This window comes from Schistocerca serialis, chromosome 9 (assembly GCF_023864345.2).
Source record: "Schistocerca serialis cubense isolate TAMUIC-IGC-003099 chromosome 9, iqSchSeri2.2, whole genome shotgun sequence".
Lineage (NCBI taxonomy): Eukaryota > Metazoa > Arthropoda > Insecta > Orthoptera > Acrididae > Schistocerca > Schistocerca serialis.
The window spans coordinates 300305349-300320109 of record NC_064646.1 but is presented as its reverse complement, the minus strand read 5'-3'; the positions used below and the strand labels follow the sequence as shown (position 1 = coordinate 300320109).

Below are 14761 nucleotides of genomic sequence, written 5' to 3'. Positions count from 1 at the left end.
TGGATGTACTGCGAGAAATGTATGATTCAGTATAAATAAAGCTGCTAGCCAACTCTGAAGATTACACTGTTTTACCTGAACACGAACGGCATCTAAACAATATCCTCAATTCGACACAAGTGCCAGTCGTGGCCAGAAAAGTGTCCTACGTAGTTGTGAGTGCGTTATGTCAAAGCTCAGTGCATTCGAACGTGAGGAAATTGTTGGTGCCGATATGGTGGGTGCCTCCATAAACAAGGCAGTCAAAGTGCTTGTTATTTCACGGCTGCATGTCGAAGATTTACACACATACAGGGAAAGGAGAAAAACTTCACACGCTAAGTTACAGCACGGACGAAATTGTGTGTCGAGTGATCGTGACAGGCGGTAGTTGTAGATTGTTACGATAAATAAGAGGATGGCAGCTGAAAAACCACTGCAAAACTGAATGTCACACTCTCGAACCCTGTCGGCACCAAAACAACACGGAGGGAGCACCATAAGCATGGAACTGCAAGGCGAGGTAGAATTCCAAATCCACTGATTAGTGATGCAAATGCCCTTGGCAGGGAAACGTGGTGCATAAGCCATAAAACCTGGACTATGAAGCAAGGGTTCAAATGGTTCAAATGGCTCTGAGCACTATGGGACTTAACAGCTGTGGTCATCAGTCCCCTAGAATTTAGAACTACTTAAACCTAACTAACCTAAGGACATCACACACAACCATGCCTGAGGCAGGATTCGAACCTGCGACCGTAGCAGTCGCGCGGTCCCGGACTGCGCGCCTAGAACCGCGAGACCACCGCGGCCGGCTATGAAGCAAGGGAAGGAAGTAATTTCGTCGGATGAGTCTTGTTTCACGCTGTTTCCAACTTCTGGTCATCGCACGATACAATATTTGATACCCAATGGACATGCTATGTAGCAATATGACATGGCGCGGTGACTACGTTTAAAAATGATATCGACGAAAAGTGCAATGAATTATAAAAACTGGCTACAGATACTTACTGACTTGCCTTCGTACATAGGACTGGGAACTCAACAGTTTAACAAATAACCAATTTACAAAATCAGCTAGAGCAATACACACAAGAAAAACATTGGACACCCATCAATATTGTAAGATACTCCACCACTTCCAGAAGTCTCATAAAATGGAGCTAATATTGGAGCTAGAAATTTTTGTACACCACAAAAAAACAAGGAGAAAGATTGTTAATGACATATTGGATTGTGAATCGATTAATTTCTTCAAATTTTTCTGCTGTGTATTACACCTATAGCAAATCCATAAATATGTCCATTCCTTCACATATTCTACTCAATATCTGAAACAAAAATGGTATAAATAGAATATAAAGTATAATCGATAATTTAAGTAGTTGCGTTACGATAGAAGTTATAAGCGACTACTTCGTGTAACAATGCAATCCTCAGAAAGTGGAACAGCTCTGACAGTATCCAAACACTTAAAGAAGACATACTGTCGTGATATCTTCGTACCATATGCTGATTTCACATAAACAAACAGTGTGAGTGACCTTTCGTGTTTGTGTGGTTTTCTGTGCGATGAAAGAAACACGCTTCCTGTAAGGAGATGGACAAAAAATACTATTCTCTTACTTTAGTACATAAAAAAACAGAAGATTTTTATTTCTCGCGTGCAAACATTACCAATGTTTTGAATGTAAATATTTGCACTTGATAATGAAAAAAAATTTCTAGACGTGTTGTGCTGTTCCTAAGAAATCGTAACTGCTGCAGCGTTTTATTATTTAAATCATCAAGTTTTCAAACCAACTTTCGGTTCGATGATAGCATTGCCTGTTTTAGGTTACAGAAAAATCTTCCGCCAATCTGTTCATCATTGTTAACTGTCAGTAAAATGCAAACGTTATTTAACACTGGCCTTCAGCATTAACTGTGAAATTTCTTGAAACCATTTAATTGAAGCAGTAAGTGATCAGTGAACGTCTGAATACTATTAGGTAGGAATATTAAAAGTTCTGTTCCTTTCGTAGCGATACGGAATTAAAATTCCCAGTTGTACTGCACATGTGCATACCAAAACACTTTACACAACTCAGTGAAGTTACGCAACGATGAAATTTCCTGAAGCACAATCACATACATATATTTGCATAAAAAATTTCTTGTATACACCGTACATTTTGTATAAAAATGCCCGGCACACGGCTTTTAAGCCAAGCGTTCATTCCGGACAACCCTCAGTGTAGTTCTGATGATGGGCTCATACAGCGGAGTAGACTAATAAAAACCGCAGAGGCCCCGGCGTCACCGTCACAGGTAACAATTAAGTGTCCGCCGTAAGTAATGAGGCAAATAATAGCAACAAATGAGAGTGCGTGCCGCGGCCACGTAAAACCCTTTACCACGCATTATGTTACGCGCCCCGGTTTATTAACAAATTAAATTAAAATTAACTCATTAACTTCCGTGGTAAAATTAAAATTGCTAATAGCCCCCATTAATTTCTCGTGAACCGAGGAAATTTAGCTCACATAATATCGTCCCAAAAATTAAAATTCCGTTCGCCACATAACCTGTGAGCGGGGCCCGGCTTTTCCACGGTAAAATAACTCCCACTGATTCCTGCGCACAGAGGGAGGAAATCACGTGGCGGCTGCTTCTGGTCCCCGTAAATCTTCTTTACGGGTGACTGTCGTGAAATTTCTTGTCACAGAAAAATTGAGCAAAGACTTAAAGGTATTACAGATTTATTAATATCGCCTATGCAATACGCTCGTATTTACAAACATTTTTGCCGCGTAAAGCATGAGAAAATGCTGTTGTAAATTATGATATTGTAATCTTAAAACGCCCTCTAAAGCAGACGCTGAGAATAACACTGGTCTGCTTAAGCACTCTTATTAATCTACATCTACAGCTACATCTACGTGATTACTCTGCTGTTCACAATAAAGTGCCTGGCAGAGGGTTCAATGAACCACCTTCAAGCTGCCTACCGTTCCACTCTCGAAGAGCGCGCGAGAAAAACTAGCACTTAAATTTTTCTGTATGAGCCATGATTTCTCTTGTTTTATCGTGGTGATCATTTCACCCTAAGTAGGTGGGTGTCAACAGAATGTTTTCGCAATCTGAGGAGAAAACTGGTGATTGAAATTTCATGAGAAGATCCCGTCGCAACGAAAAACGCTTTTGATTTAATGATTGCCACTCCACATATCATGTCTGTGGCACTATTTCTCCTATTTCGCGATAATACAAAACGAGCCGCCCTTCTTTGAACGTTTTCGATGTCACCCGTCAGTCCCACTTGATGCGAATCCCACACCGCACAGCAATACTCCAGAATAGGGCGGACAAGCGTGGTATAAGCACTCTCTTTAGTAGACATGTTGCACCTTCTAAGTGTTCTGCCAATGAATCGCAGTCTTTGGTTTACTCTACCGACAACATTATCTACGTGGACGTTTCAATTTAGGGTATTTGTAATTGTAATCCTAGGTATTTAGTTGAATTTACAGCCTTAAGATTTGTGTGACTTATCGCGCAATCGAAATTTAGCGGGTTTCTTTTCGAACTCATATGAATAACTTCATACTTTTCTTTATTCAGGGTCACTTTTCGCACCATACAGATATCTTATATAAATAATTTTGCAATTTGTTTCAGTCATCTGATGACTTTGCAAGACCGCAAATGACAGCATCATCTGCAAACACATCCCATGAGTGTGATTTTGTCGGAAAAAGGTAATAAGCCTCACAGACAGTGAGATGGAATTGGGTGACCTAAATCGAGACCTTGATTCCTCAAAGGAGGAGGCAGAACTTCTAGAGTCAAGATGACAGCAATGGAATACAATTTAAAGTGATGCCAAGGAATTACGGTAGAGACGTCGCGACAGGTTCAAATGGCTCTGAACACTATGGGACTTAACTTCTGAGGTCATCAGTCCCCTAGAACTTTGAACTAGTTAAACCTAACTAACAAAATGATCAAATGTGTGTGAAATCTTATGGGACTTAACTGCTAAGGTCATCAGTCCCTAAGCCTACACACTACTTAACCTAAATTATCCTAAGGACAACCACACACACCCATGCCCGAGGGAGAACTCGAACCTCCGCCGGGACCAGCCGCACAGTCCATGACTGCAGCGCCTTAGACCACTCGACTGATCTCGCGCGGCAAACCTAACTAACCTAAGGACATCATACTCATCCATGCCAGAGGCAGGACTCGAACCTGCGACCGTAGCGGTCGCGCGGTCCCAGACTGAAGCGCCTAGAACCGCAAGGAAGTCAAAAGATACGGCCGTTTGTCACAAATATTGATACTGTCAAACACAATCGTCAAAACCGATATGGTACTTGCCGTTGACCTAGAATCATGGTATTTCACAAGAAGCAAAGTTTTACAGAATAGGCAAAAGGAAAAATCCGGACGTTATTAATCTGTAATTATATCACATTAAAAAAATACTTTTTTGTCATCTGTCATCTGACTCTCTACCTTTCTGTCAAGACCTCTTTTCCTCAGAAATGGGAAGACGTATATCTAGCTTGTATCGATATCGATAACGGGGAAAATCGTCTATATTCTCGATTCCTGGGATGGATGAACTATCCGTATACATAATTAAGGTTGTACGAATCCCTCGTTGCGCAAGTCCTACTCACTCATATCTTGATTTATATCAAACCAAAATTTGACGCGTTAACCGAACCACATTGAAATTATTATTTTCTTTATGCAGTAGAGCCTATCACTGGACACACACAACCCACTGGTATTGAAATGTATGAAGACAGTAACTGTTCTCGAAAGAACAGAATACTGTTGATGACCGTGCAGCTTTTCCCTGGAATAAATGACGACTAACTGAAAACCTCAGCTGCCGACAGGTGTTGTTGACATACCTCGATGTGGACAGCTGAAAATGTGTGCCCCGACCGGGACTCGAACCCGGGATCTCGTGCTTATATGGCAGACGCTCTATCCATCTGAGCCACCGAGGACACAGATGAATAACGCGACTGCAGGGACTTATCCCTTGCACGCTTCCCGTGAGACTCACGTTCCCAACTGCCCAAAATTCTACATACATAATGTACCTTATAGACATTTTCCCATCCACTCATTACTCGCGCACGCTTTGGCGATTCCCGTAAGAGTTTGGGCAACCTGTGCGCATTCGCACAGACGAAGGTCAATGGCTGGGCAGCCTTTAACTATATATATGAAGACAGTAACTGTTCTCGAACGAACAGAAAAAGCTGCACGGTCATCAACAGTATTCTGTTCTTTTGAGAACAGTTACTGTCTTCATATATATATATATAGTTAAAGGCTACCCAGCCATAGACCTTCGCTGTGCGAAAGCGCACAGGTTGCCAAAATTCTTACGGGAATCGCCAAAACGTGCGCGAGTAATGAGTGGATGGGCAAATGTCTATAAGGTACATTATATATGTAGAATTGTGGACAGTTGGGAATGTGAGTCTCACGGGAAGCGTGCAAAGGGATAAGTCCCTGCAGTCGCGTTATTCATTTGTGTCCTAGGTGGCTCAGATGGATAGAGCGTCTGCCATGTAAGCAGTAGATCTACATCTACATCTACATCCATACTCCGCAAGCCACCTGACGGTGTGTGGCGGAGGGTACTTTGAGTACCTCTATCGGTTCTCCCTTCTATTCCATTCTCGTATTGTTCGTGGAAAGAAGGATTGTCGGTATGCCTCTGTGTGGGCTCTAATCTCTCTGATTTTATCCTCATGGTCTCTTCGCGAGATATACGTAGGAGGGAGCAATATACTGCTTGACTCTTCGGTGAAGGTATGTTCTCGAAACTTTGACAAAAGCCCGTACCGAGCTACTGAGCGTCTCTCCTGCAGAGTCTTCCACTGGAGTTTATCTATCATCTCCGTAACGCTTTCGCGATTACTAAATGATCCTGTAACGAAGCGCGCTGCTCTCCGTTGGATCTTCTCTATGTCTTCTATCAACCCTATCTGGTACGGATTCCACACTGCTGAGCAGTATTCAAGCAGTGGGCGAACAAGCGTACTGTAACCTACTTCCTTTGTTTTCGGATTGCATTTCCTTAGGATTCTTCCAATGAATCTCAGTCTGGCATCTGCTTTACCGACGATCAACATTATATGATCATTCCATTTTAAATCACTCCTAATGCGTACTCCCAGATAATTTATGGTATTAACTGCTTCCAGTTGCTGACCTGCTATTTTGTAGCTAAATGATAAAGGATCTATCTTTCTGTGTATTCGCAGCACATTACACTTGTCTACATTGAGATTCATTTGCCATTCCCTGCACCATGCGTCAATTCGCTGCAGATCCTCCTGCATTTCAATACAGTTTCCATTGTTACAACCTCTCGATACACCACAGCATCATCCGCAAAAAGCCTCAGTGAACTTCCGATGTCATCCACAAGGTCATTTATGTATACTGTGAATAGCAACGGTCCTTTGACACTCCCCTGCGGCACACCTGAAATCACTCTTACTTCGGAAGACTTCTCTCCATTGAGAATGACATGCTGCCTCCTGTTATCTAGGAACTCCTCAATCCAATCACACAATTGGTCTGATAGTCCATATGCTCTTACTTTGTTCATTAAACGACTGTGGGGAACTGTATCGAACGCCTTACGGAAGTCAAGAAACACGGCATCTACCTGTGAACCCGTATCTATGGCCCTCTGGGCCTCGTGGACGAATAGCGCGAGCTAGGTTTCACATGACCGTCTTTTTCGAAACCCATGCTGATTCCTACAGAGAAGATTTCTAGTCTCCAGAAAAGTCATTATACTCGAACACAATACGTGTTCCAAAATTCTACAACTGATCGACGTTAGAGATATAGGTCTATAGTTCTGCACATCTGCTCGACGTCCCTTCTTGAAAACGGGGATGACCTGTGCCCTTTTCCAATCCTTTGGAACGCTACGCTCTTCTAGAGACCTACGGTACACCGCTGCAAGAAGGGGGGCAAGTTCCTTTGCGTACTCTGTGTGAAATTGAACTGTTATCCCATCAGGTCCAGAGGCCTTTCCTCTTTTGAGCGATTTTAATTGTTTCTCTATCCCTCTGTCGTCTATTTCGATATCTACCATTTTGTCATCTGTGCGACAATCTAGAGAAGGAACTACAGTGCAATCTTCCTCTGTGAAACAACTTTGGAAAAAGACATTTAGTATTTCGGCCTTTAGTCTGCCATCCTCTGTTTCAGTACCATTTTGGTCACAGAGTGTCTGGACATTTTGTTTTGATCCACCTACCGCTTTGACATAAGACCAAAATTTCTTAGGATTTTCTGCCAAGTCAGTACATAGAACTTTACTTTCGAATTCATTGAACGCCTCTCGCATAGCCCTCCTCACACTATATTTCGCTTCGCGTAATTTTTGTTTGTCTGCAAGGCTTTGGCTATGTTTATGTTTGCTGTGAAGTTCCCTTTGCTTCCGCAGTTCGAGTCCCAGTCGGGGAACACATTTTCAGCTATCCACATCGAGGTATGTCAAGAACACCTGTCGGCAGCTGAGGTTTTCAGTTAGTCATCAGGTATTGAAATGGTTGAACAGCACAAATATTCAGGTGAAAAAGACAACGTCGTATTGTAACATATCGGAAGTAATTGTATCGCAGGTAGAATGATGTGGTCATACACACCGGGAGGCCGGCGTAGGAGTGATATTTAGATGGTGTTCTCGTCGCCACGCTCCATTACGTGTGAGCAGACAGTAGCTGTGTGTGCGCTGACGCGGCCGGCGACCGGCAGCGCTGTTTGAGATGCGGCCGCAGATAGCGGCGAGCGTACGGCGGATGCTTTGCGGGCACAGCGCCGGCCAGCCAGCCAGCCAGCCAGCTACCAGCTCTGTCCGGGCCGGCCGGCTTCTGCGCGGGGCCCACATGTAAATACGCGGCGTGGCGTCACGGCCGCACTGTCCGTGGCTGTTACTGCTGCTGCTGCTGCTGCTAAATATTTATGAACGCGTCATCTGGCGCCGTGTCGCGGAATTACAGCGACCACTTGCGGCCGGCCCAACAGCCCGCGGCGCTGGGAATGCGCGGCAGCACACACACACACACACACACACACACACACACACACACACGGCGGCTTGTTCCGCGCCTCCTCTGAGAGCTCCGGCTGCTAGCGCAAATACTCGACAGTACACACGCGGAGAGGAACGACACAGAGAAAGGCAGGAGTTCAGCGGCCTGTTGATGTTTAGCCCAGCTATAACAGATCACGAGCTCGACTTGGAGAAGCCAGAATTTTTTTTTTTTTTTAAAAAAAGACATTTAAATAAACGGTCAAATTTTTTGTCAAATGTAAAAAGTAGAATAGATCAGAGAAATGTTTGATGCTCGAAATCATTTACAGCAGCAGATAAGCCTATAGGTTGGTTGTTTGATCTGGTGGAAGAGACCAAACGGCGAGGTCATCGGTCTCATCGGATTAGGGAATGAAGTCGGCTGTGACCTTTCAAAGGAACCATCCTGGCATTTGCTTGAAGCGATATAGGGAAACCTGAAACAGGATGGCCAGACGCGGGATTGAACCGACGTCCTCCCGAATGCGAGTCCAGTGTGCTAAACATTGAGTGAAATTCCACCAGACAAATATCATCTAGTACTCTGCAAAATTCCAATTAAACACTAAAAAAGTGGTTCAAATGGCTCTGAGCACTAGGGGACTTAATTTCTAAGGTCATCAGTCCCCTAGAACTTAGAACTACTTAAACCTAACTAAGAACATCACACACATCAATGCCCGAGGCAGGATTCGAACCTGCGACCGCAGCGGTCGCCCGGTTCCAGACTGGAGCGCCTAGAACCGCTCAGCCACCCCGGCCGGCTAAACACTAAACATTAGTTCTAAATGGCAACCTAATTTTCCTTAAACGATTTCGAACATCGTTCAGAGACGCTTCAAACGCTTCTGTAACTTATTTTCTTACTTTTAGATCGCATTCGGGAGGACGACGGTTCAATCCCGCGTCCGGCCATCCTGATTTAGGTTTTCCGTGATTTCCCTAAATCACTCCAGGCAAATGCCGGGATGGTTCCTCTGAAAGGGCACGGCCGAATTCCTTCCTCATCCTTCCCTAATCCGAAGAGACCGATGACCTCGCTGTCTGGTCTCCTTCCCCGAAACCAACCAACCAACTTACTTTTAGACATGTCACGAAACGCCTTACCTTTTCTTTTTCAATGTCTTGCTTTCAACTTTTGTTTAGAAAGCGTGAAATATACTATATTTTAATATAAATGAGTAATCTATTATTAACAAGAGAAAGCAGAGAAGTTTCAATTCATGCCGTGATTTGATATTTTTGACGCTTCAGTTACATAGTTAGCAGAGGATGTTCGTAATATATTTCAGTTTCCCCAAAAATCACTAATCAGAATTTCCCTAACTCCTGAATTACGTTCAAGAAATTAAACAACTTTTTGCAAAACTACACCTCACGCTGTTCAATTTTATACCCCATGTGCCCATTCCCCATTCGCTCTTCGTTTGACTATAAAAATTCGGAGAAAAATCCATTGCCTCATTCCTAGAGAGTTTTGTTTTTGCTCCGTTAAAACATTTCACCAAAAATAGAACCAACGAAATCCTCGCTTCTATATGTGACGGATCCATTTGTAGATTCAAAAAACAGGTTTAGAAAAGCCTGATCTATATGAAAGTTCAAATGCTCTAAGCACTATGGGACTTAACATCTGAGGTCATCAGTCCCCTACACTTAGAACTACTTAAACCTAACTAACCTAAGGACATCACACACATCCATGCCCGAGGCAGGATTCGAACCTGCGACCGTAGCAGCAGCGCGGTTCCGGACTGAAGCGCCTAGAAACGCTCGGCCACAGCGTCCGGCTATATTAAACTGTGGAGTACCTGCATCTAATTTGTAAGCCAAAGAAATAATTAACGTTAATTATCTGAGCTATTCTGTCTGAAGATTATATTTGTCATGAATCATTTCTTTCACTTTTGACAACGCTTTATTAATGTGGAAAATGTCGGATTTCATCGTGGTTCAGAGCCACATTGAACTGTACATCTCTGTAGGAATAGCTGGGCAAAGTCAGTTCACGGGTTTGAGGAATGCAACGGCGTACCACTTTCAGGAGGATCAAACCTAAAAAGCACGATGGTATGCAAGAACTATCGGTTTGAGCACAGAACCCTGAGGTTCCGGGATTCATATCGGTAAACTGTACAATGTCAATTTAGTTTCTGTATATTACAGTGCAGTGCGATATATTGCCGCAGCTGCTTATTATATTTTTTTGTTTTATTACCTTCCTTTATTTATTTTTTTTTAGAAGTGGTGCCCCTGCGCTTTCATGGTAACCGCCCCCCTTCCCAAAAAAAAGTTCTATTGTTACCTCTGCGGAAGGATTAACATTTCTATCAGGAACTCACAGGATGCGGGTGTACTATGTTTTCTATACATCTAAGTGCGCTCACCCTTTAATGTAGTCCATCTGGGATACAGTAGGCAAAACTCTTTGGAGGTTAATGGTCTATGGCAGAGGGAAATGAACGCCATGGCAAGCTCTTGGAAAAAAAGCTCTACGACGGTCTGGATGGGAGACAGGGCTGCTGGCGGTACTAACATGCTAACAGCGGCAGTTCATGCGAGGGTGTAGGGACGTATTAGTGATAGGGAAGATAGTGTTGTTGCTGCCCACCAACGATGTCTCATGAGCCAATCGCAGCGGTCCCAATCCTTTAACATGCCAAGGTCATCATCAGAGAGGTCAGTTTTATTACAAAATCAGGCGTTCAGTGTAAGTTTTTTGTGAGTTTCCGCTATTCATGACACCTAACCCAGTGCCCTCGCTTCATTGGTTCGTCCAACAACCAGCGTATAGCATATCACAAGCGAGCAACTGCGAGTGGATTGTGCTCGAGACAGTACACCATGCACCTAGCGTTTACACCAAATAGAATTCTCGTTCGCTGTTAGGCGTTTGCTGTAGAGAGCCGTGGCGGACACTTCGAACACCATGTCTAGTGGTGATTTCGTCGCAGCATGTCGTGCACGGGATTGTACTGTATATCTATGATAAATTAATAAATACGCTATGCATTTGCGACCATAGGTTCGCACACCTCTCTACATCTACATCCATCCTCCTCAAGCCACCTGACGGTGTGTGACGGAGGGTACTTTGAGTACCTCTATCGGTTCTCCCTTCTATTCCAGTCTCGTATTGTTCGTGGAAAGAAGGATTGTCGGTATGCCTCTGTGTCGAGTCTAATCTTCTGACTTTATCCTCATGGTCTCCTCGCGAGATATACGTAGAAGAGAGCAATATACTCCTTGACTCTTCGGTGAAGGTACGTTATCGACACTTCAACGAAAGCCCGTACCGAGCTACTGAGCGTCTCTCCTGATGAGTCTTCCACTGGAGTTTATCTTCGTAAAGCTTTCGCGATTACTAAATGATCCTGTAACGAAATGCGCTGCTCTCCATTGGATCTTCTCTATCTCTTCTATCAACCCCATCTGGTACGGATCCGACACTGGTGAGCAATATTCAAGCAGTGGGCGAACAAGCGTACTGTGACCTACTTCCTTTGTTTTCGGATTGCATTTCCTTAGGATTCTTCCAATGAATCTCAGCCTGGCATTTGCTTTACCGACGATTAATTTTATATGGTCATTCCATTTTAAATCACTCCTAATGCCTACTCCCAGATAATTTATGGAATTAACTGCTTCCAATTGCTGACCTGCTATATTGTAGCTAAATGAGAAAGGATCCTTCTTTCAATGTACTCACAGCACGTTACACTTGTCTACATTGAGATTCAGTTGCCATTCCCTGCACCATGCGTCAATTCGTTGCAGATACTCCTGCATTTCAGTACAATTTTCCATTGTTACAACCTCTCGATATACCACAGCATCATCCGCAAAAAGCCTCAGTGAACTTCCGATGTTATCCACAAGGTCATTTATGTATGTTGTGAATAGCAACGGTCCTACGACAGTCCCCTGCGGCACACCTGAAATCACTCTTACTTCGGAAGACTTCTCTCCATTGAGAATGACATGCTGCGTTCAGTTATCTAGGAACTCTTCAATCCAATCACACAGCTATTCTGATAGTCCATATGCTCTTACTTTGTTCACTAAACGATTGTGGGAACTGTATCGCCTTGCGGAAGTCAAGAAACACGGCATCTACCTGGGAACCCGTGTCTATGGCCGTCTGAGTCTCGTGGACGAATAGCGTGAGCTGGGTTTCACACGATCGTCTTTTTCGAAACCCATGCTGATTCCTACAGAGTAGATTTCTTGTCTCCAGAAAAGTCATTATACTTGAACATAACACGTGTTCCAAAATTCTACAACTGATCGACCTTAGAGGTATAGGTCTATAGTTCTGCACATCTATTCGACGTCCTTTCTTGAAAACGGTGATGACCTGTGCCCTTTTACAATCCTTTGGAACGCTACGCTAAGCTAGAGACCTACGGTACACCGCTGCAAGAAGGGGGGGCAAGTTCCTTCGCGTACTCTGTGTAAAATCGAACTGGTATCCCATCAAGTCCAGCGGCTTTTCCTCTTTTGAGCGATTTTAATTGTTTCTCTATCCCTCTGTCATTTATTCGATATCTATCATTTTGTCATCTGTGCGACAATCTAGAGAAGGAACTACAATGCAATCTTCCTCTTTGAAACAGCTTTGGAAAAAGGCATTTAGTATTTCGGCCTTTAGCCTGTCATTCTCTGTTTCAGTACCCTTTTGGTCACAGAGTGTCTGAACATTTTGTTATGATCCACCTACCGCGTTGACATAAGACCAAAATTTCTTAGCATTTTCTGCCAAGTCAGTACATAGAACTACTTTCGAATTCATTCGCGTCTTCTGCTCGTTACCCTATCTAAGAGCCGGTTCCTTGCAGTTTGTCCCCCATTAGCAGATTGTGAACAGTAGGGTTGGAAAGCTACATTCTTGTCTTACAAATGTTCTAATCCGAGCGCTTCGAAGGAATCTTACGGAGCCGTGTTACGTTTGTCCGCAGAACCGGAGGGCGCGGCAGCTGCGGCGGCGGCGGTGGGCGGTGCCGTCGCGGCGAGTCCCCCAGCCGTGGAGGCGGCGGCCACGGCCGGGGTGCTGGCGGCAGCGGCGGCAGCCGGCGCGGCGGGGGCCTCCTCCGCCTCCGGACCCGACGAGCACCACATCGACGAGGACGACGACGATGACGAAGATGACCTGGACGACGGTCTGGAAGACGACGAGCGCGACGGCGGCGGGCTGCTGCTGCTGCCGGCGCCGGGTGTCGGGCTGGCGGGCGGCGGCTCCGCCCCCGGGGGCGGTGGTGACGGCGCCGACGCAGGCACTCCCTACTTCTTGTCCGAGCCCGCCCCCGCCTTCGTCGTCAAGCAGCGCGCCGCCACACTCAGCTGCAAGGCTGCCAACGCTCTCACCCTGCACTTCCGCTGCACCGACGGCGCACGGAGGTAAGCCCACGTTCTTACAAGTCTCCTACATCTACATCCACATACACACTCCGCAATCCACCATACGGGGCGTGGCGGAGGGTACCTCGTACCACAACTAGCATCTTCTCTCCCTGCTCCACTCCCAAACAAAACGAGGGAAAAATGACTGCCTATATGCCTCTGTACGAGCCCTAATCTCTTATCTTTATGGTCTTTCCGCGAAATATAAGTTGGCGGCAGTAAAACTGTACTGCAGTCAGCCTCAAATGCTGTTTCCCTAAATTTCCTCAGTAGCGATTCACGAAAAGAACGCCTCCTTTCCTCCAGAGACTCCCACCCGAGTTCCTGAAGCATTTCCGTAACATTCGCGTGATGATCAAACCTACGAGTAACAAATCTAGCAGACCGCCTCTGAATTGCTTCTATGTCCTCCCTCAATCCGACCTGATAGGGATCCCAAACGCTCGAGCAGTACTCAAGAATAGGTCGTATTAGTGTTTTATAAGCGGTCTCCTTTACAGATGAACCACGTCTTCCCAAAATTCTACCAATGAACCGAAGACGACTATCCGCCTTCCCTACAACTGCCATTACATGCTTGTCCCACTTCATATCGCTCTGCAATGTTACGCCCAGATATTTAATCGACGTGACTGTGTCAAGTGCTACACTACTAATGGAGTATTCAAACATTACGGGGTTCTTCTTCCTATTCATCTGCATTAATTTACATTTATCTATATTTAGAGTTAGCTGCCATTCTTTACACCAATTACAAATCCTGTCCAAGTCATCTGGTATCCTCCTACAGTCAGTCAAGGACTCCTTCCCGTACACCACAGCATCATCAGCAAACAGCCGCACATTGCTATCCACCCTATCCAAAAGATCATTTATGTAGATAGAAAACAACAGCGGACCCACCACACTTCCCTGGGGCACTCCACATGATATCCTCACCTCCGATGAACACTCACTATCGAAGACAACGTACTGGGTTCTATTACTCAAGAAGTCTTCGAGCCACTCACATATTTGGGAACCAATCCCATATGCTCATACCTTAGTTACGAGTCTGCAGTGGCGCACCGAGTCAAACTCTTTCCGGAAGTCAAGGAATATGGCATCCGTCTGATACCCTTCATCCATGGTTCGCAAGATATCATGTGAAAAAAGGCCCAGCCTTGGATCGATTTCAACCAAATTTGGTGCAGAAACATCAGGCCCAACGAGGCTAGCTGCAACAGGAGCAGAGACATGGGCAAAAACATGTCTTTTACAGGTTGT

At 44.8% G+C, this 14761-nt stretch overlaps 1 protein-coding gene across 1 annotated transcript in view; it reads left to right on the top strand.

Annotated features, from left to right (window-relative positions):
• The window catches only part of LOC126418624 (netrin receptor UNC5C), a 346615-nt gene that overhangs the window by 134508 nt on the left and 197346 nt on the right, over window positions 1-14761 (top strand). The window contains exon 3 of the mRNA XM_050085470.1: window positions 13054-13492. Within this exon, the coding sequence (XP_049941427.1) occupies window positions 13054-13492 (439 nt within the window). The remainder of the gene's footprint in view (window positions 1-13053; window positions 13493-14761) is intronic.